Here is a 19,426-nt window from a genome sequence, read left to right as displayed (position 1 = left end):
TACAAAGTATTTGAAGATGCAACAAAGAGAACTGGACTCCTTGGCTGGTTTTGAATAAACATTCGCAAACCTTTTATTGATAATTATTACTTAAATAGTTTGAGGATCTATACAACTGTGTAACATGCAGAAAACAGCATTTTTAGAGAAATCAAAGACTGGAACTGAGGGAAGTCGGGGGGGGTTCTGTGGGGGGAGGGAGGAAAAAGGGGGGAATAATTTTGAATAAAAAAGTAATTAAAAAAAGTTCTGAATGGTCCTTTTTGCTTTCTGTTTGACGCAGGTATATATAGCTACACAAATAAATTATTACTTTCCTACCTGTACATCCACCTGTGCATACAATAGCCTTATTCTCCTTTGCATCTGGCCACTTGCAAATGCTGCCTAAAAATGCTGTAATGTGTGAACCGGTTGAAGCTGATGCAACTTATGCTTCTCCCTTCCCCACCTGATGAGTTCTACCAAGATGAGCTGCTTCTCCTCATCTCATAGAATCATAGTGTTGGAAGGGATCTTGGAGATCATCTATTGCAACTCCTTTCATCATCATCATCAACCTTTTATTCGACCGTCAGTCAGAAAAAAGTACATTTGTCAATACACAGTTAAAACTTCCAGGAAGATTTTAGAACTTAGCCAACACTAAAATGGGCTAAACAGATAGCCCCATATTGCAACTCCTTTGTTAATGTAGGATCTACAACGCAGGATCTGTGATGACGATATCTATGACAGACAGTGACCCAGCCTCTGCCTTTAAAACTCTAGCAAAGAGCTCATCACCTCCCCAGGCAGTCTGCTTCACTGTAAGGAACGTTCTCCCAATGTTTTCATACACCTCACCATTCTGGTTCCTCTCCTCTCAGGGGCTGGACTGAGGAGGAATGATGGGAGCCGCTACCGCCCCTTCTCCTGAACCTTCCCAAGGGCAGGAGGCCAGTATTGACTTAGAACAGTGATTTGCAGAGGGGCATAGTCCAGAGGGGGAAAGCTGGGAAATACTGGGAGAGGAACAGCTAGAAGAGGAAACACCAGGAGAGAGACAGCTGGCAGGTTCAGTGTCCTTGGACAGCATTCCTGACCCCCCTTCACCTAAGACAGGCTTTGAGAGTGATAGAACAGAGAGCTCAGCAGAAACAAGTTCGGATTACCCAACGTAGGAGTGATGTAGATAAATGGGGACAGAGGGGGTGAACCTTTACTGGGAGCAACGCCATTTGTAGAGAGATATGCATTCTTTTGTCTCTCGCTGTGATTATTAAAGAAACTAACTGGTAAGAATGCTCCTTTCGTTTGATCTGCTTAATTACTGCCACCGAAAGAGCCCTTCCCGGAAGCCTGACATCTCCTCTAGACATGTTCCTCCCATTGATCAATGTCGTCCTTAAAATGTGCCTCCCAGGGGCCGTAGTACATATGCAGCTTGACAAGCAGCCAAAGACTGCATTAGCATTGTGAGCACACTGTTGCACATGTTCAGCTTGTGATCCACTAATTCACCATTTCATATCTGCTGCTGCCAAGCCCTATTTTCCCCATCTTAGACTTATGCTTGTGCTTCTGAGTGTGTGTGTGTGTGTGTGTGAAAATCCAAGACTTTGCTTTTCTCTGTGTTGAATCTCTCCTTGTTCTATTTTGGCCTAGTGCTCTAGCCTTTCAAGGCAATGCTGATTCTAGAACTCTATATGCACAGAAGTGGAAAGAAGAGACGATTCCAACGAAGGAGGAATGGCTTTTAAAAGTTATGGACTACGCAAAGTTGACAGCAATGTTAAGAGATCAAAACGATGAACTTTTTACAGAAGAACGGAGACCTTTTTTTGGACCATTTGGAAAAGCACTACAAATGAAATCACAGACTGGATTCGAGATAGGAGCAGCAGAAGAAAAATGATAAAGTAATTGTCTTAGAGGGATTTTGATAATAGACGATAATTTTATATATAGTGCAGTAGAAAAGAGTTTGAATTAAAAAACTGTGGAGGTGGGAGTGGAAAGTCAATATATGAAATAATGTAACTATTTAATTTGAAGTTAATTTGTAAAAATTCGGAAGTGTGTGTGTGTGTGTGTTTGTGTTTGATTGATTGTATCTTGTCCCTCGCACCACTATGTTATCTTCAAATCTGATAAGTTTGCCCTCTACTTCCTGCAAAAATGATAACAAGCAGAGGTTGTAAGGCAGAGTCTTGTGGCAAGGCCTCCCTCATTGGGATTTTGGGTCCACCTAAGGTAATAAAGGTAAAAAGGTAAAGGATCCCTGGATGGTTAAGTCCAGTCAACGGCAACTATGAGGATGTGGCACTCATCTCTCTTTCGGGCCAAGGGAGCCGGCATTTGTCCACAGACAGCTTTCCGGGTCATGTGGCCAGCATGACTAAACCACTTCTGGCACAACGGAACATCGTGACGGAAACCAGAGCACATGGAAACGCCGTTTTACCTTCCCACCGCAGTGGTACCTATTTATCTACTTGCACTGGTGTACTTTCGGACAGCTAGGTTGGCAGGAGCTGGGACAGAGCAATGGGAGCTCCCTCCGTCGCGGGGGTTCAAACCACTAACCTTCTGATCGGTTTAGACCACAGCACCACACACGAAAGCTTTTTTATTTCTGAGCCACCTAACAGTAACATTGACCAGCCCGCATTTTTACCGTGTTGTCAACAAGGATATCGTGGGAGATCTCATCACGTGCTTTGTTGAAATTAGATGCTATGCCTTATTTGCTAACCCTGGGTGGTGATGACTAATAATCACCACTCATGCCAACCCACTGTGTACAAGCAAACACTAGCTTAGAAAAGGTTGTCTCTGTGGCCCTGTGTGTCTTTTTGCACCTTCCTGCTGGCTTGGCTTCCTTTATTTTCAGATTTGAACTCTCTCGGCTCTTAGTGTCTCAGTCAATACTGTATCAGACAGGACAGACTGCAAAAACAAGTGGACTCAGCTGTTCATCCTCCTGGCGTCCTGCCCGTTTGAAATCAAATAAGAACTCTTTGAAATCCAGGGCTGGGGATTATATATGTCTACATTAAATATATATATAAAACAAACTCCATTGTTGCAGTGTTGTTATTCCATGTTGGAGTGTCTCTATGGGGACCAACACGGATGTCCTCAAAGAGATCTGGCAGTGCCTCATATGCTTCTAGGCCAGTGGAAAGTACTGAGCCCGGGGGGGGGGGCAGTGGGATTGCCTAGTGGGGGGTGCTTGTAGGCAGGAGGGCAGTGAGGTGCTGGAGGTATAAGTGTGATGGCCTGGGATTTGGACTCGGAGGCCGAACCTGAGGAATCCCAGCCTGCACAGGAGTCCCCGCCTCCAGAACCAGCTGAACCGGGGCTGGGGCCTGAGCCTGAAGGGTCCTCACCTGTGCTGGATCCTCAGGTGCAGGCACCAGCTGAGTCTGCTCTGGCTCCTGAGGTGATGGAGGACCCATTGCCTGCAGGTGCTCCACTCTCAGCCCCGTCAGAGGAAGCTGAGGTTGCCTCTGGGTCCGGTAACCCTCCAGCCTCTCCTGAGCTGCAGAGGCTCAGGGCAGAGAGGCGGAGGGAACTAAGTTCCTGCAGGAGGAGTGCTCGCCTCCAGGCCAGGAGAGGCGAGTCACCTGTGGACCGGGGCCGCCCTATGCCTCGGGGCAGATAAAAGCCAGCCAACCCAGTCCCAGGTCGTGGGAGCAATGTTGTTGCTAGCCTGTTCCTGCCTGCACCCTGTCCTGCTCTTCTGCCAGAGTTCCTGACCTCACCCGACTCCCTGCCTTGGACCCCGCTTCAGCTTTGACGGGCAGCCTCCATACTGCACCCTCGACCTTGGACTGGACTCGGACCTCGCCGCACGGTTAACCCTTGGGACCAGCACAATAAGTGACTGAAAAGCTGGCATCACCAGATCAAGTTCATCGGTTTTCATAGAATCATAGAATTCTAGAGTTTAAAGGGACCACAGAGGTCATCCAGTCCAACCCTCTGCAATGCAGAAATCTTTTGCCTGGTGCTGGAACTCAAACCCACAACCCTGAGATTGGAAGTCTCTTTTATGTGTGTGTGTGCCGAAACCCAGAAGTCTCATTTTTGACTGATAGTTTTAATGGGATTTTGAATGAACGTGCAATTAATTGTTGCTGTTTTGAATTTTATCTCTCTTCCTTAGTGGGTCATGTTCTGAACAATGCTTATTATGGGATAGAGGGCAGTGGGGATGTGTTTTTGGAACCAAGGAGATGGGGACCTGAAAAAGTTTGGGAAAGCGTGTTCTCCCTAACAGAGAGCACGGGTTGCTGTGGGGGCCAGCAGGCCACCCCACTGTTGCTGGGGGATACGTTTGGATGGCCACAGGCAGTGATTGGATAATACGAGTCTCTGGGGAGATTTTGCTGTTGCCAATTTGAAGGAGGGGTCAAAGGTTTTAAATACTGGACACGTAGCCTTGGGCGTCCTCTTGGGCTGCATGCACCGGATCACCCGCCCACCCTCCCTGAATTGGGGGCATTCTTTTGCTTTGACCTTGCTATGCCTGTCATGGGGTCACCTGCTTTTGGGGCAGGGGCTTGGTAGGAATTTTGTCCATTTGGCTGATTGGCTGGTGCCATTTTGCCATTTGGTTTTTGCCTACTGTGTAGCAAATCGTCACAACTTGTAAGGTTGCCGGTTAGGCATTGGTTAAAATTGGTTGGTGGAGGAGTAAGTGCCTACCCCTCCAATGGTGGTGCTGCAAGGGAATTCCGTTAAAGGAATCCAGGGGCTTGCCATTCTTTCGTCCAAGTCCCTGGCATCAGACTTGGGCCGTGCAAGCCCCCGGGGAGCATGCGGGTGAGAAGTGAGGGTCTGATCCCCAGCTTCATTTCTCCCCAATATTGTTTTCCCTGACTGGCTTCCGCTGGAATCTAGAAGTCAGTTCTGTCCCTGGGGCAAGGACAAATAGTCATAACCAATGCCTAAGCAACCACTCACATGTGTGTATTTAAATAAAGTTGTGGCCAAAATCATGCTAAAAACCTTAAACAAAAATTGATGTGTGAAGTGTGAGTTTATTTGGGGTGGCTTGCGGACCTCGACACGCAACCTCTGTTCTAGATTCTCAGGCATACTGAGTGGGCTATTTTGGCGCTCACTTCAGGAACATGGAGGGTGAAACCAGCCCTGATACTTGGTCCTGCGTGGTGGCTTTTCCTGTCAGGTAGCTGCTGTAGCAGGAGGCGACTGGAGACAGATGGAGGAAGTCTGCCAAATGAGGAAGTCTACACTACTGGCATGACCCCGGTCAGAACTGACTTTCCTTCTTCTTCCAGCTATTGTTAATGGGAGGAAATCTCTCACTGGCACTGCGCTGTGTTGCGGTAAGAAAACCCACCAAGAACTGTTATCAATCCAGAACAGGAATCAGGCATTCACTACTGTCATTGTACGCAATATAAAATGAAAAACTCGCAACTTTGGGCAGCAACCCAATGCACATATTTAGCACAAAGGGACTTTATTTTGAATTAGTATGAGATTCTGATGTAGCTAGAAATACTGTTTATAAGAGGCGGGAACCAGACTGGTTTTCTCAACTATTTTTCTTAAAAGAATATGCAGGGGAGCTTATCCCACTATTGCTCACTTTTTGTTCTGTTTTGCAAATTGCAGCACAATGGAGAACTGTAACAAAACACACAGTTTCAGATCTCTAATGTATAATTGTTAAAATACATGACTGGAAACAATTGACGAGCATTAAAATCAAGCCAAAAGTAAAAACAACTATCTAATACAGCTCCTTCCAAAATCCAGGGTGGGTGGTGGGAGGTTGTGAATTCTCAAAAGTTATGAAAGTTAGGAATGAAAACCATATCATGTCTAAATCTATTAGATGTATTTTCCACGTATCGTGCGGTAATTTTTCCATGAAACTGAGATGTCAAACTTGCTTGTGCCAATTTTCAATAAAAGAAAAACAGAGGACCTTTCGCTGCCTGCAGCCAAGAGGAAACTAATGAGATTTCCAAGAAGGAGTTTGGGGGCAAGGAAGAGCAAAAGGAGCTGCTTACAGGATAATCTGGTTACATACCGTATTTTTCGCTCTATAGGACACACAGGACCATAGGACGCACCTTGTTTTAGAGGGGGAGAACAGGAAAAAAAATTATCCCCCTCTCTGCGCAGCGCCCCTTCAGCGAAGCGGCAGGAGAAATCGAGCCCCTTCCATTTCTCCTCCTGCTTTGTTGAAGGGGCGCTGCGCAGAGAGGGAAAACTGTGCAGCGCCTCTCCAGCGAAGCGAAGCCTGGAGAGCAAGAGGGATCGGTGTGCACCGACCCCTCTCACTCTCCAGGCTTCAGACGGCTATCCGCAAGCCTTTGGAGTGCAGCGGGAACTCCTGCTGTGCTCCGAAGGCATGTGGATAGCTGCCTGAAGCCCCCGGAGCACAGCGGGAGTTCCTGCTGCGCTCCGGGGGCTTCAGGCGGCTTCAGCGAAAGCGATCGCTTCGCGTTGCTATCGCTGAAGCCAAGGAGCCTGCATTCACTCCATAGGACGCACACACATTTCCCCTTAATTTTTGGAAGGGAAAAAGTGCGTCCTATAGAGCGAAAAATACGGTATTTTAGAAATATGATCAAAGCTAGAGAAACAGGGCAAAACCACCACATGTGGAGGTAGGGTCCTCATTCTGAGCATCCCTTCCAGCACTCAGGTGATAGAGATGGGTTAATTTTACTGGAGTGAGTGCTAGTGGTAAATTAGTTTAAGACAGGCTTTGCTCACTGAAGCTAAGATTGTCTTTTGTGGTGCAGTGGTCCAATGGGAGCCCCAAGCTTAATCAGAAAAGCTTTCTCCCAGACCTGTCTCAGGGGAAAAAACCGTCTGAAGACCTGGAAACCACATTTCACATTCAACAGTATCTGATGCAGTTGTGAGGCCAGCCTCTTCCTGCAGGTACAGACTGTATCTCTGGCACTCATTTTCTAAGGTTGTTAATGGTCTAGGGAACCCACCGCATAAGCTATTTGCTTAAAAAAAAAACAACCTATAGGTCTGCAGCACTGTTAGTCAATAAAATGACTTTTCTTCTTTAAGTTCTCAAGGTTCTTAACTTGGCTCAAGGTTGTCATCTGAACTAGCCAGATGTTTAACTGAGAATCAGTCACAGTCGGTCCATCCTTTGGAAAATAAGACTTTAGAACCGTCTTGCCCCAAAATGGCAACTAGACATTTGTGGCGATTCGAGTACAGTGGTACCTCAGGTTACATACGCTTCAGGTTACATGCTGTCAGGGGTTCAGGAGCAGAAGGGACGGATGGAGAGGAATCGGAGGGAGAAGTTAGCGACGAGAGCCGACCAAGGTCCCTAAGTCTCTCCAGCGAATCGGAGGATTCACAGAAAGGGGCTCCCGTGGGCAGAGCTGGGGGGTTGCCAAGAGGGGCACCTCAGGAAGGAGGGACCAGAGGGGATTCAGAGAGCAGCAGCTGGAAATCCGGACCAGCTACGCCACCAGAGAGCAGCAGGGGGGAGGAGTTCCAGGCACCAGCGACAGGCAGCTCTCCGGCAGCAGCCACGCCTGCGTCGGAGAGCGAGGAAACGGTAGAGAGGAGGGTCGGAGACAGCGCGCGCGCGCCAAGTTCAAATGTAACAGAGGGAGGCGCAATGAGCAGCCCGGAAAGGGAGCCAGGTCCTAAAGCCCGCCGAAGGGAGGGGGAGGAATCCGAAGGGTCCGCATCCGAGGCATCCAGGAAGGAAGGAACCCCGGGGGGTGGTAGGACCCAGAGGCGAAAGGAGAGACGCAAAAGGTGGAGCAAGGCTAGGGTCTTGAACTGGTGTACAGGAGGCGGAGATTCAGATGGGACTTCGCCGATCTAGGGAATAGACGTAGAGACGCACGCTAAGATTTGGAAATGGAAACTATACTTCAATAAAGACTTTATACCGTTCTACCGGCTAGCGTTGGTCCTTTGTGAGCCGGGACCTAGAGGCAGTCTCTGACAGTAAGTCCCATCTCACAAAGTTTTCATCAGTTCTCTTTGACTCAAGCGGCGTGTGGGGAGCGAAGCAGGGAGGAAAGAGGACTGGTGCCTTGGGAGCTCACAAGAGTCAAGCGACATGTCTACTGAAGAGCAAATTGCTTCCCTGCAAGAAGCGGTAACGCAGCTCAGCGCAGAGATACTCGCCTCCAGGAAAAGAGAGGATGAAGCGGCTGCTGCATGCCGAGATCTCCAAGCCAGGTTGGACGTGCTTACTAAGCAGGCACAAACGGGGTCCAGATCCGAGGGGATCGGGTTGGGGAGGAGAGGAGGCAGCATTGTATCTCACTTCGATGGGAATTTACAGCAGTACCCCAATTTCCGAGCAGACGTGCAGTTTGCGCTGAAACTGCTGGAAAAAGAGTTTAGAGATGAGCAGGAAAAAGTGGGGTTTATCTTGTCTCATTTGCATGGAGACGCGAAAGCATGTCTGCGCAATCTGTGGAGAGATATGGACCCAGCGCTCCAGAGTTCAGCTGCATTCATTAAAGCGATGGATTCTTGCTTTCTATCGAAAATAGACATTGACATTGCCCGTAAGGACATATTTGGGCTGAGACAAGGGAAAGCCAGCGTGAGGCAGTATCACTCCCGCTTTTTTGCATTGGTCAATGCCTTGGGGTGGGACAAGGATTCCCCCCCCGTTAGAGATCTTTATTGGGAAGGATTGAACCCCCAAATCAAGGATGAGATAGCGCGGGGGGAGAGACCCAAAAGCACCCAGGAAGTGGTGGACAGATCGCTCGCAGTGGGGGTGAGGCTGGAGGACCGCCCATGGGACAGAGAAGAAGGGCGTTGGGGACGCACACCAGCCAGAGCGCCCTCCCTCTTGCCCAGGGATGTCGCGCGTGCGCAATCAACGCCTCCGCAAGCAGGGGGGGAGGAGCCAATGGAGATCGGCGGTGCTAGAGCTCAATCAGCCACCAGAGCCTTAACACCGGGAGCAGTCAAAACAAAGCAGCCTAGAGGGAACAGGAAGTGTTACATCTGTGAAAGTCCTAAGCACATGGCGAAAGAGTGTCCCCAGAGGCTCCACAAGCACACTGCAGCTTCAATGACAGTAATGGGAGCAACTCAGCAAAGTGAACCACAGCAGGGAAACGAAGGAGTCTGGCTGGAAACAGAAGCACTGGGGGCCAGCCAGGCGAGTCAGTAAAGAAGTCCCCAGAGATTTTGAAGCCCACGGATCCCCTCCCGCCCAAACCAGTGGTGCAGCTCACCGCATCGCTCCAGCTGCCCAGTGGTCTCACTTTAGAAGTGCCGATTACGATTGACTCTGGCAGTAATGCGGACTTTATCGCACTGGAATTCCTTCAACAACACAACATAGCGCTACTGCCAGCCACACTGCCCCTGAACGTTGTCACAGTGGATGGCAGGGAACTGCTAGGGGGGCAGGTGGTACAGCAGACACCACCTATGGTGATGCAAATTGGGAATCACCGAGAAGTAATCAGCTTCAACGTCACCCAATTGTCGGACACGCCAGTAGTTCTGGGAATGAGTTGGCTACACAGGCACAGCCCAGCATTGGCATGGTACCAACGCCAACTGACTTTTGGCTCCTCCTACTGTGCGGAACACTGCATTCTGCCTAGACCAGAAGGGGAGGAGGATGACCCACAGTTACATTTGGGCACGCTGCAAGCAGTACCTCTCAAGTATTCTGAATTTTTGGAGGTGTTCTGCGAGAAGGAAGCGGACAAGCTACCCCCCCACAGACCCTATGACTGCAAGATTGATCTCCTGCCGGGGGCGACGCTGCCAACAGGGAAACTGTATTCCATGTCTGAGGATGAACTGCAGGAACTTAGGGAGTTCATAGACCACAATTTGAAGCGCGGGTTCATCCGGGAGTCGAAAGCTGTAGGGGGCAGCCCAGTATTCTTTGTGAAGAAGCGAGACACGCCCCAGAAGAGGCTTGTAGTGGACTTTCGAATTTTGAACTCGAAAACCAAGCCCTCGTCCTTCCCCATGCCCAAAATAGACGACCTGCTCGCGACGGTAAGGAAAGGACGCGTTTTCACCAAGTTGGATCTGCGAGGCGCGTACAACCTGATTCGTGTGCGGGAGGGCGACGAGTGGAAGACGGCCATGTTCACACCACTGGGCACCTACGAATACAGAGTTATGCCCTTCGGATTACAAAATGGCTCTCACTGTTTTCAAGCCTTTATGCATCACGTGTTGGCGGGACTCCTTTACAAGAAGTGCGTATGCTTCCTGGACGACATCCTGATATTTTCTGAGTCGCGAGAGGCGCACGAGAGGGATGTCAGGGAAGTTCTGCAGAGACTAAAGGAGCACAGGCTGTACGCCAAGCTGGAGAAGTGCCAGTTCGACGTGACGGAGGTGGATTTCCTGGGCTATAAACTGTCGGACAAGGGGCTCGCCATGGACAGCGCCAAGGTTCGCTCAGTATTGGACTGGAAAAGCCCGCGCAATCGGAAGGAAGTCCAGCGGTTTGTCGGCTTTGCCAACTTTTATCGCAAGTTCATCAAGGGGTTCGCTATGCAAACGGCGGCCATCACCGACACGCTCAGCTCCAAGAAGAAGAAGTTTCTCTGGACGGAGGAAGCGGAGCAGTCCTTTCAGAAACTCAAGCGTCTCTTCGCGTCCGAGGAGCAGCTGCTGCATGTGAATCCCAGCAGACCAATGAGGGTGGAGACAGACGCCTCAGACAGAGCCGTGGGAGCTGTACTGTTGCAACAAGACCAGCAGGGGGACTGGAGGCCGTGCGCCTTCTACTCAAGGAAGCTCAGCAAGTCGGAGCAGAATTACACCATCTGGGACAGGGAGTTGCTAGCCATCCATGCAGCGTTCAAGGCGTGGCGGCACTTCCTTATCGGAGCCAGACACACAGTGCAGGTCCGCACGGACCACAAGAATCTAGAGTACTGGCGCACGGCGAGGTTCCTGAATCAGAGGCACATTAGATGGGCAGAGTTCTTCGCGGACTTCGACTTCAGGATAGAGTACATCCCGGGTGACAACAACATCATGGCGGATGCCTTGTCCAGAAAGCCGCAATACCTCGAGGAGGAGGCACCGTCGGCAGCCAAGCACATTTTCGCACCGGAAGCGTGGGCTTGCGCTTCGGCGACCGTGGATCTGGACGCCGTACGTCGAGCGTTGCAGGAGGACCCCTTCGCGCAAGCCAAGATGGAGGAGGTGCACAAGGGCACGGTGAAGGACGACGAGTTCCAGATCAGAGACGGGTTGCTCATCCGCAAGGGAGCACTCTACGTGCCGGGGAATGACCTCCGCGCGAGGGTGCTGCAGCAGCTACACGACGCCCCCACTGCCGGGCACTTTGGCAGAGAAAAGACTGTAGAACTAGTGACCAGAGACTTTTGGTGGCCCAAGATGCGGGGGGAAGTAGCGGATTACGTCTCGAGATGCGACACCTGCCAAAGAGCCAAGTCAGTGCACAAACCGCCGGCGGGATTGCTGGAACCGTTGCAGACGCCGTCTGAGCCGTGGGAACGGGTGGCCCTGGACTTTGTCACGGATCTGCCCAGTTCGAGGGGAAAGACGGCAGTGCTTGTGGTGGTGGACATGTTTACCAAGATGGCACACTTCATCCCGTGTGCGAAGGTGGCCACGGCAGAACAGACCGCCAGGCTGTTCATAGACCACGTGTTTAAGGTCCACGGTCTGCCACGATCTATTCTATCCGACCGGGGGCGGCAGTTCATCTCGAACTTCTGGCAAAAGTTGATGGGCATCCTGAACGTCAAGATCAATCTAGCGTCGGCGAGACACCCGCAGACCAACGGACAAGCGGAGAGGGTCAACGCCATCATGCAGCAGTACCTGAGATGCTACGCCAATCAGCAGCCTAACACGTGGGTGGACTACCTGCCCCTCGCAGAGTTCGCTTACAACAATACGAAGCACGTGTCGACGGGGGTGACGCCGTTCTTCGCCAACAACGGGAGGCATCCCAGAACCTTCCCAGGTTTAGAGAGCGTGGGGGAGGGGGAGCCGCAGGCAGCGGAAGACTTAGCGTCAGAGTTGCAGGAAGTCCACGAACAGCTTAGGAGGCAGTTGGAACTGGCCAAGCACGCGTACAAACTGCAGGCTGACAGACACAGGAGAGTAGGGGAAGACATACAGGTGGGAGATTGGGTCTGGTTAGCAGCGCAAGCAGTGCCGACCAAATCGTTGGCCAAGAAGAAGCTAGGGCATAAGCAGCTAGGGCCTTACCAAGTCCAGGCACAGGTCAATCCAGTGGCCTTCCGGTTAGCGCTTCCGGAGGGTTCCAGAATGCATCCGGTGTTCCATAGATCGGTGCTCACGCCCTACAAAGCACCGCATAGATTTCAGGAGCCAGGCACAGCACCAGATCCGCCCAGAGAAGGACCCAGGGAAGGGGGGTCGCCAAGAGGGGAGCGCATCAACGAAGCCACAGAGATTTTAGACTCGAGATGGGGGGAAGAGGGAGTAGAATACCTTCTTGCCAGAGAGGATACCCCGGCCAGCGCCAACAGTTGGGTGCCGGGCTATGCCTTGGACGAGCCCCTTCTCAAGGAAGAGTTCCATGCCATTTTCCCACACAGGCCCATGCCAGCCGAGTATTTCGACGACTGGCTCTTCACACCCACACTTTCAGGCAGCACGTTCCAGGGGTTCGACTCGGACGAGGAGACGGCACCACACATACGCTCTCCGGAGGGTTCAACCTCGGGTTCTGCCTCAGACCGCTCCTATTGGTGGGATACTCAACCAGAGGAGCAGTGGCGCAGGAAGTGGCTGGGGGGTCCCTGGCAGGCATCACCCTCAGAGGGGAACGGGGGAGAGATGGACATGGACGTGTTGGGGGAGGACGTGGGATTTGAACACGAAGGCAGGGAGATGGAAGCAGAGGAGATCGACGTCGACGAGCGCACGGAGGACGAGCCAGACCTGCCCGATGTGATGTACGACACGGGGGAAGAACTGTATCCGGCACTCACCCCCGCCACGACGGAGCACCCAGAACCCACACCGGAAGGAGGGGAGGGGGGAAGGGGGGGCTTCGAGGGGGGGATGGATGTCAGGGGTTCAGGAGCAGAAGGGACGGATGGAGAGGAATCGGAGGGAGAAGTTAGCGACGAGAGCCGACCAAGGTCCCTAAGTCTCTCCAGCGAATCGGAGGATTCACAGAAAGGGGCTCCCGTGGGCAGAGCTGGGGGGTTGCCAAGAGGGGCACCTCAGGAAGGAGGGACCAGAGGGGATTCAGAGAGCAGCAGCTGGAAATCCGGACCAGCTACGCCACCAGAGAGCAGCAGGGGGGAGGAGTTCCAGGCACCAGCGACAGGCAGCTCTCCGGCAGCAGCCACGCCTGCGTCGGAGAGCGAGGAAACGGTAGAGAGGAGGGTCGGAGACAGCGCGCGCGCGCCAAGTTCAAATGTAACAGAGGGAGGCGCAATGAGCAGCCCGGAAAGGGAGCCAGGTCCTAAAGCCCGCCGAAGGGAGGGGGAGGAATCCGAAGGGTCCGCATCCGAGGCATCCAGGAAGGAAGGAACCCCGGGGGGTGGTAGGACCCAGAGGCGAAAGGAGAGACGCAAAAGGTGGAGCAAGGCTAGGGTCTTGAACTGGTGTACAGGAGGCGGAGATTCAGATGGGACTTCGCCGATCTAGGGAATAGACGTAGAGACGCACGCTAAGATTTGGAAATGGAAACTATACTTCAATAAAGACTTTATACCGTTCTACCGGCTAGCGTTGGTCCTTTGTGAGCCGGGACCTAGAGGCAGTCTCTGACACATGCGCTTCAGGTTACAGACTCCGCTAACCCAGAAATAGTGCTTCAGGTTAAGAACTTTGCTTCAGGATGAGAACAGAAATTGTGCTCCGGCAGTGCGGCAGCAGCAGGAGGCCCCATTAGCTAAAGTGGTGCTTCAGGTTAAGAACAGTTTCAGGTTAAGAACAGACCTCCGGAACGAATTAAGTACTTAACCTGAGGTACCACTGTACTACTTGGATGGGTGTGTCCAGCAGGTGGTGCTTGGGGAGTACATAGAGCCTTCTGTGTGGGGATCCTCAAGGCTTAACTGAGGCTTTCAATGTTTTTGAGTCCACAGCTCCCTTGACCAACTGTACATTCTTTCTGCGGCACCCCTGTGGGGCTCAGGAGCCCAGTTATGTCACCCCTTGCCAGCAGAGCTGGCAGCCTCTCGCCCTTTTTCAAACACCCTCCCTTGTGGAGTGTTCCCTCAGCCTCCTCTCCCCTCTCCTTGGGAGTCCTCTGGGCAGCTGCTGCTGCCATCCCTGGTCTCTGTGCTGCCCCCCCATGCCAAAGAGAGGCGCCTCCTCACACTGCCCCACAGGGGCCTGCGGAGAGGATGTCCCCACCAGCCTTAGTGGCCCAACAGAGACTGGCCAAAGGTGAACATGAGGCCAGCACCTTACCTTGGGAGGCAGCAGGTGCGGCAGCAGGCACAGTCTCCCCTTCAGCACCGAGCACTCAACTCCCAGGCAGGCCTTACACATAGCAAGCGCAAGAAAGGCCAGCACAACACCTGCCTTACTGGCTGTCTGGCCTCCCTCTTGTCTGTCCTTTCCCAACAGCAAGGGCTGGAGGAGGAAGAAGAGTTTGGATTTGATATCCCGCTTTATCACTACCCGAAGGAGTCTCAAAGCGGCTTACAATCTCCTCTCCCCCACAGCAAACACTCTGTGAGGTGAGTGGGGCTGAGAGACTTCAGAGAAGTGTGACTAGTCCAAGGTCACCCAGCAGCTGCATGTGGAGGAGCGGAGACGCGAACCTGGTTCCCCAGATTACGAGTCTACCACTCTTAACCACTACACCACGCTGGCTGGCTGGCTGGGCTTCCTCACCCACTTGCTTGCTTATTCTGAAGCCACCTCAACTCCTGGAAACCAGCACCCCATGGCCAGCCCTAGAGGTACCACTTGCCTGGGGAGCTTATGGCCAGGGCTGCTGCAACAAACAGCCACGCAAGCCTTTGAGAGGCAGAGACGCGAGAGGGCATCAATGGATGGAGAGAAGGTTGAGGAACAGAGGTCAGTGTTGCCTGCGGCACCCCTGACCATCACTCAAGGCATCCCAGGGTGCCATGGCACACTGGTTGAAAACCCCCATAACATCTACATGAAACTGCTGAGTGGGGTTTTGGAATACATTATCAGCATGGACAGTGTTCTCGAATCTACCAGCATGAGTTTGACCAAACTGCGGGAGGCAGTGGAAGACAGGAGTGCCTGGCGTGCTCTGGTCCATGGGGTCACAAAGAGCCGGACACGACTAAACGACTAAACAGCAATCAGCAATATGCTGATGACACACAGTTCTTCTTCTGCAGGTGATGGCAGTGGTAGACCGTTGTCTTCCCTCAATAACTTTGACTAGATGAGAGTCAACAAACTGAAGCTCAGTCTGTTAGGTATTGAAGTTCTTTGCTATGTCCACCCACTACAGTGATACCTCAGGATGTGAACAGGATCCGTTCCAGAGCCCCGTTCACATCCCAAGCAGAACGTAAGATGCGACAGCGCGGATCGCGTTTTGTTGCTTCCACGCATGCGCGAGCGGCAAAGCCTGGAAGTAACGTGCTCCGTTACTTCCGGGTCGCCACAGAGCACAACCCGAAAGCGCTCAACCTGAAGCGTATTTATCCCGAACTATGACTGTACTTAATACAATCCAGATAGGACTGAAGCACGATTAGTGAGTGATTCCCTAGATTAGATGGATGGGAGTTTGCCTGCTCTTCATGGAGTTACACTCACTCTGAAGGAGCAGGTCTGTAGCTTGGCGGTACTTCTAGATCAGCGGTTCTCAACCTGTGGGTCCCAGATGTTGTTGGACTACAACTCCCATCATGCCTGAGCTCTGGCCTTGCTAGCTAGGGGTGATGGGAGTTGTAGTTCAACAACATCTGGAGACCCACAGGTTGAGAAAGGCTGTTCTAGATCCTTTGCTATCACTTGAGGCTCAGGTGCCCTCAATGACACAGTGTTCCTTCCATCAGCTTTGCCTGGTGGCCCAGCTGCGTCCCTATCTGGACAGGGATAGCCTAACTTCTGTTGTCTATGTTCTGGTAATCTCTAGGTTACATTACATGTTATATACATAGGCTTGCCTCTGAAGACGGTTCGGAAACTTCAGCTGGTGCAGAATTTGACGGCCAGGTTGCTCACCAGGGCAAGATGGTTTGAGCATATTACACCGATCCTGGCCAAACTCCACTGACTGCCAATTAGTTTCTGGGCGAACCAGAGCAACACACGGAAACACCATTTACCTTCCCGCCGGAGCAGTGCCTATTTATCTACTTGCACTTTGACGTCCTTTTGAACTGCTAGGTTGGCAGGAGCAGGGACCGAGCAATGGGAGCTCACCCCGTCGCGGGGATTTGAACTGCTGACCTTCTGATAGGCAAGTCCTAGGTTCTGTGGTTTAACCCACAGCGCCACCCGCGTCCCAACTACTCTATTACGAACTTTAAAAATGGAAAGCATCATGCTGGTGGTCAACAAAAGAGGTTTAAAGACTTTCTCAAGGTAAATATTTTAAAATGTAGTATAAACACTGACGACTGGGGAACCCTGGCCTGCAAGCACTCCAATTGGATAACAACCTTTACCAAAAGTGTTATGGGCTTTGAAGACGCTCGAACTCAGGACGGAAAGGAATAACATGCTAAGAGGATGACACGCTTAGCAAACCCTCACCGTGATCAACTCCTGCCCAGAAACCTATGTACCCAATGTGGAAGGATGTGTGGATCCAGAATTGGCCTCCAAGGTCACTTACGGACTCACTGTGAAGACCGTGTTCATGGTAGACAATCTTACTCGGCTACGAGTGATTGCCGAAGAAGAAGAAGAAGAAGAAGAAGAAGAAGAAGAAGAAGAAGAAGAAAAAGAAGAAGAAGAAGAAGAAGCTTAGAACAAAACAAAATAAATGACTCAACCCACTACCAGTGTGACCTTTAAAACATACCGTATTTTTTGCTCTATAAGACTCACTTTTTCCCTCCTAAAAAGTAAGGGGAAATATGTGTGCATCTTATGGAGCGAATGCAGGCTGCGCAGCTATCCCAGAAGCCAGAACAGCAAGAGGGATAGCTGCTTTCACTGCGCAGCGATCCCTCTTGCTGTTCTGGCTTCTGAGATTCAGAATATTTCTTTTCTTGTTTTCCTCCTCCAAAAACTAGGTGCGTCTTGTGGTCTGGTGCGTCTTATAGAGCGAAAAATACGGTAATTTTCATTCACTGGACAGAATCGAAAACGGATTGACATCAGATTTCTCTTGCCTTAAGTTTGAGAAAAAGGAGCTAAAAATCCTAGCCCCATGAGTTTCCATGCTCCTCTCCTGCTTATTTCTGCCTCTCTTTCCTCTTGATTCTTCTGTGTTCAACTTCAGACTGAAAATTATTGGCGGTATAGAACAGGGGCCTCTTGTCCTTTCCTTTGGAAAGCACTCGTTGACTGGTGGAATTACAGAAGTAACTACACAGAATTAGGCTGTTAAGATGTTTCCATTCTGGCCAAATGACAAAAGTTCCTTACCTAAAGATCTCCCTTTTCCTTACCTCTTCCCTATATATCCCCATGTTAAACAGAAGGAGAGTGAGAGAGAAATATATTTTCCATACATCCCCATATATGTGCGCACGTTTCTATAAATAGATTTCGTTCGGGAAAGAAAAGCAGTTGGGGAAGGCAATGTCAATTGCAAACACAGCTAGCAGGGGAGAACGGAGGCTCATTTCCACCTGGGTCAAAAACCCAGTTTGGCAAAAAAACCAAAACAAAAAACCCACGGGCATTTGGGTACACACAAAGGCTGGGAGCCTCAATGGTGCCCTTCCGGAGGCTTCACCGCGGCAAAAAAACCTGGCTAGCCCCCAACCCACCCCGGCTCTGAGAAAAGGGTGAAGGCTGTCCGTGGCGCCCCATCCTTTGCTGTTTCCATCAAAGATTAAGTTTCAAAGAGATTCAAAAAAAGCCAAGAATAAAAACAAAATCCAGACAAGTAACCGGAGCCTTCTCACGGGTTTCACCCCAGCACCACCAAGACCAGCTTGGCAGCGATGCACTACCCATTTTTCCTGGGAGTAAACTCCACTGGCCTTAGTGGGGCTTACTTTTGAGTAAGACACGTGCAGGGTCGCGCCTAAACAGCAACCTGTTCGCGGCGGGGTTTGGAAGGCGACACGTAGGGGTGTCAAATAGAATCAAAATTGGGAGGGGGGCAGGTAAACCCCGCCCTGCATAATCGATTACAGGATGATGTGAACACTCAGCCTTTGAATGGCAATGCCCATCAACTTTTATGGGGGCAGCGAAGACCCCCCACGGCTCCTCGGAGTTGGCTCCTATGCCACACACACCATTTGAAAGGCAATGCCCAGCAACTTGGGCGGGGGGGCTCATATATTTGTCTGGAGAGGCTGAAGTGACCTCGGCCCCTCGGAGTCGGCTCCTATGGCAACACGTGCCTTACCGTCTTCACGTAGTTTAGCAGCAACACGTGTCTTGCCTTCTTCCCAGAGTTTCGCCTGGCGCGCGTCAGATGTTTACGCTTTCTTGCAGGATCCTGGCAAAGCGCCGCTATACCAAGAAGCGGCACCGAGGCAGCTGGCATCCACACACACACACACACAAACACACACACACCCCAGCTTCCGCCATCCTGCTTGCACAAATCCCCTGCCCCACAGCTCGGCTGCTCGGACTTACCAGAAGTCCTCCATGGCTCTGCTTGGAGATCTCCAAACGGGAAGATGATGGAGCACACAGGCCGCCCCCCTCCCTCAGTTTGGGAGAGAAGAGGGATGGTCTTGTCTAGCCGAGGAGCGCGCACTCCCGGGTCTGGCGCGCTACTCTCCTCTCGGCTCCTCCCGATTCATTTCCATTTTTCGCAGGGAGGGTCAGGTCGGGACAGAGGGAGGAGGAAGGGCGGGCGCGGGCATATTTGGGGCGAGACACTGCCTTCTTCTCACATGCGCTGGCAGGGCTTGTTATTTATAAAGCGCTTCTATGCCCCAGGGGCAAAATCAGGGCGAGGCTCTCCCGGAATAAGCGAGCACAAAGCCCCCTGGAGGCCAGACAAAGGTCGCCATCACTCACATCTTCGGTTTCTTCTCAACCTCAGTTTGCCAGAATTGGAAAAGATCCCGTAGAAACAGACGTTTTCTAGGGTATGCGCCCTGCTGGTGCCTGGCTATTTGCGCCCTCGGCTAATCGCTTGCACACCACACACTCGCATTGCTACCAGTCTTCGAGTACTGTACAGTGCTTTTTTTCAAATACAAAAGAATATGTTTGGCACACAAATCGTTCTGAACGATCCTGTGAATTGTCTCAGCCTCTTAAAAGTTTTGATTTCAAGTACACCAGAACCTCACTTTGCATGCCTTTTCCTTTGCAAATTCTGTCTCAGATTCCTGGAGGCCAAGTTGGCATCTTCCAT

The 19,426-nt window shown here is 51.4% G+C and overlaps 1 protein-coding gene across 3 annotated transcripts in view; it reads right to left on the bottom strand.

Annotated features, from left to right (window-relative positions):
• LOC310752603 (stimulated by retinoic acid gene 6 protein-like) overlaps nt 1–18,983 on the bottom strand; it is a 55,498-nt gene extending 36,515 nt beyond the window's left edge. Inside the window, exon 1 of one of the 3 annotated variants that reach the window (XM_083593370.1) lies at nt 18,694–18,983. In XM_083593370.1, coding sequence (XP_083449496.1) covers nt 18,694–18,707 — 14 coding nt within the window. In that variant the 5' untranslated portion in view covers nt 18,708–18,983. The remainder of the gene's footprint in view (nt 1–18,693) is intronic. The other 2 variants (XM_083593368.1, XM_083593369.1) reach the window with 2 other exon arrangements.
• Between the last annotated feature and the right edge of the window lie 443 nt (nt 18,984–19,426).

Source organism: Podarcis filfolensis (assembly GCF_964270895.1).
Source record: "Podarcis filfolensis genome assembly, chromosome: 17".
Classification (NCBI taxonomy): domain Eukaryota; kingdom Metazoa; phylum Chordata; class Lepidosauria; order Squamata; family Lacertidae; genus Podarcis; species Podarcis filfolensis.
This window is presented reverse-complemented; position numbering and strand designations above follow the sequence as displayed.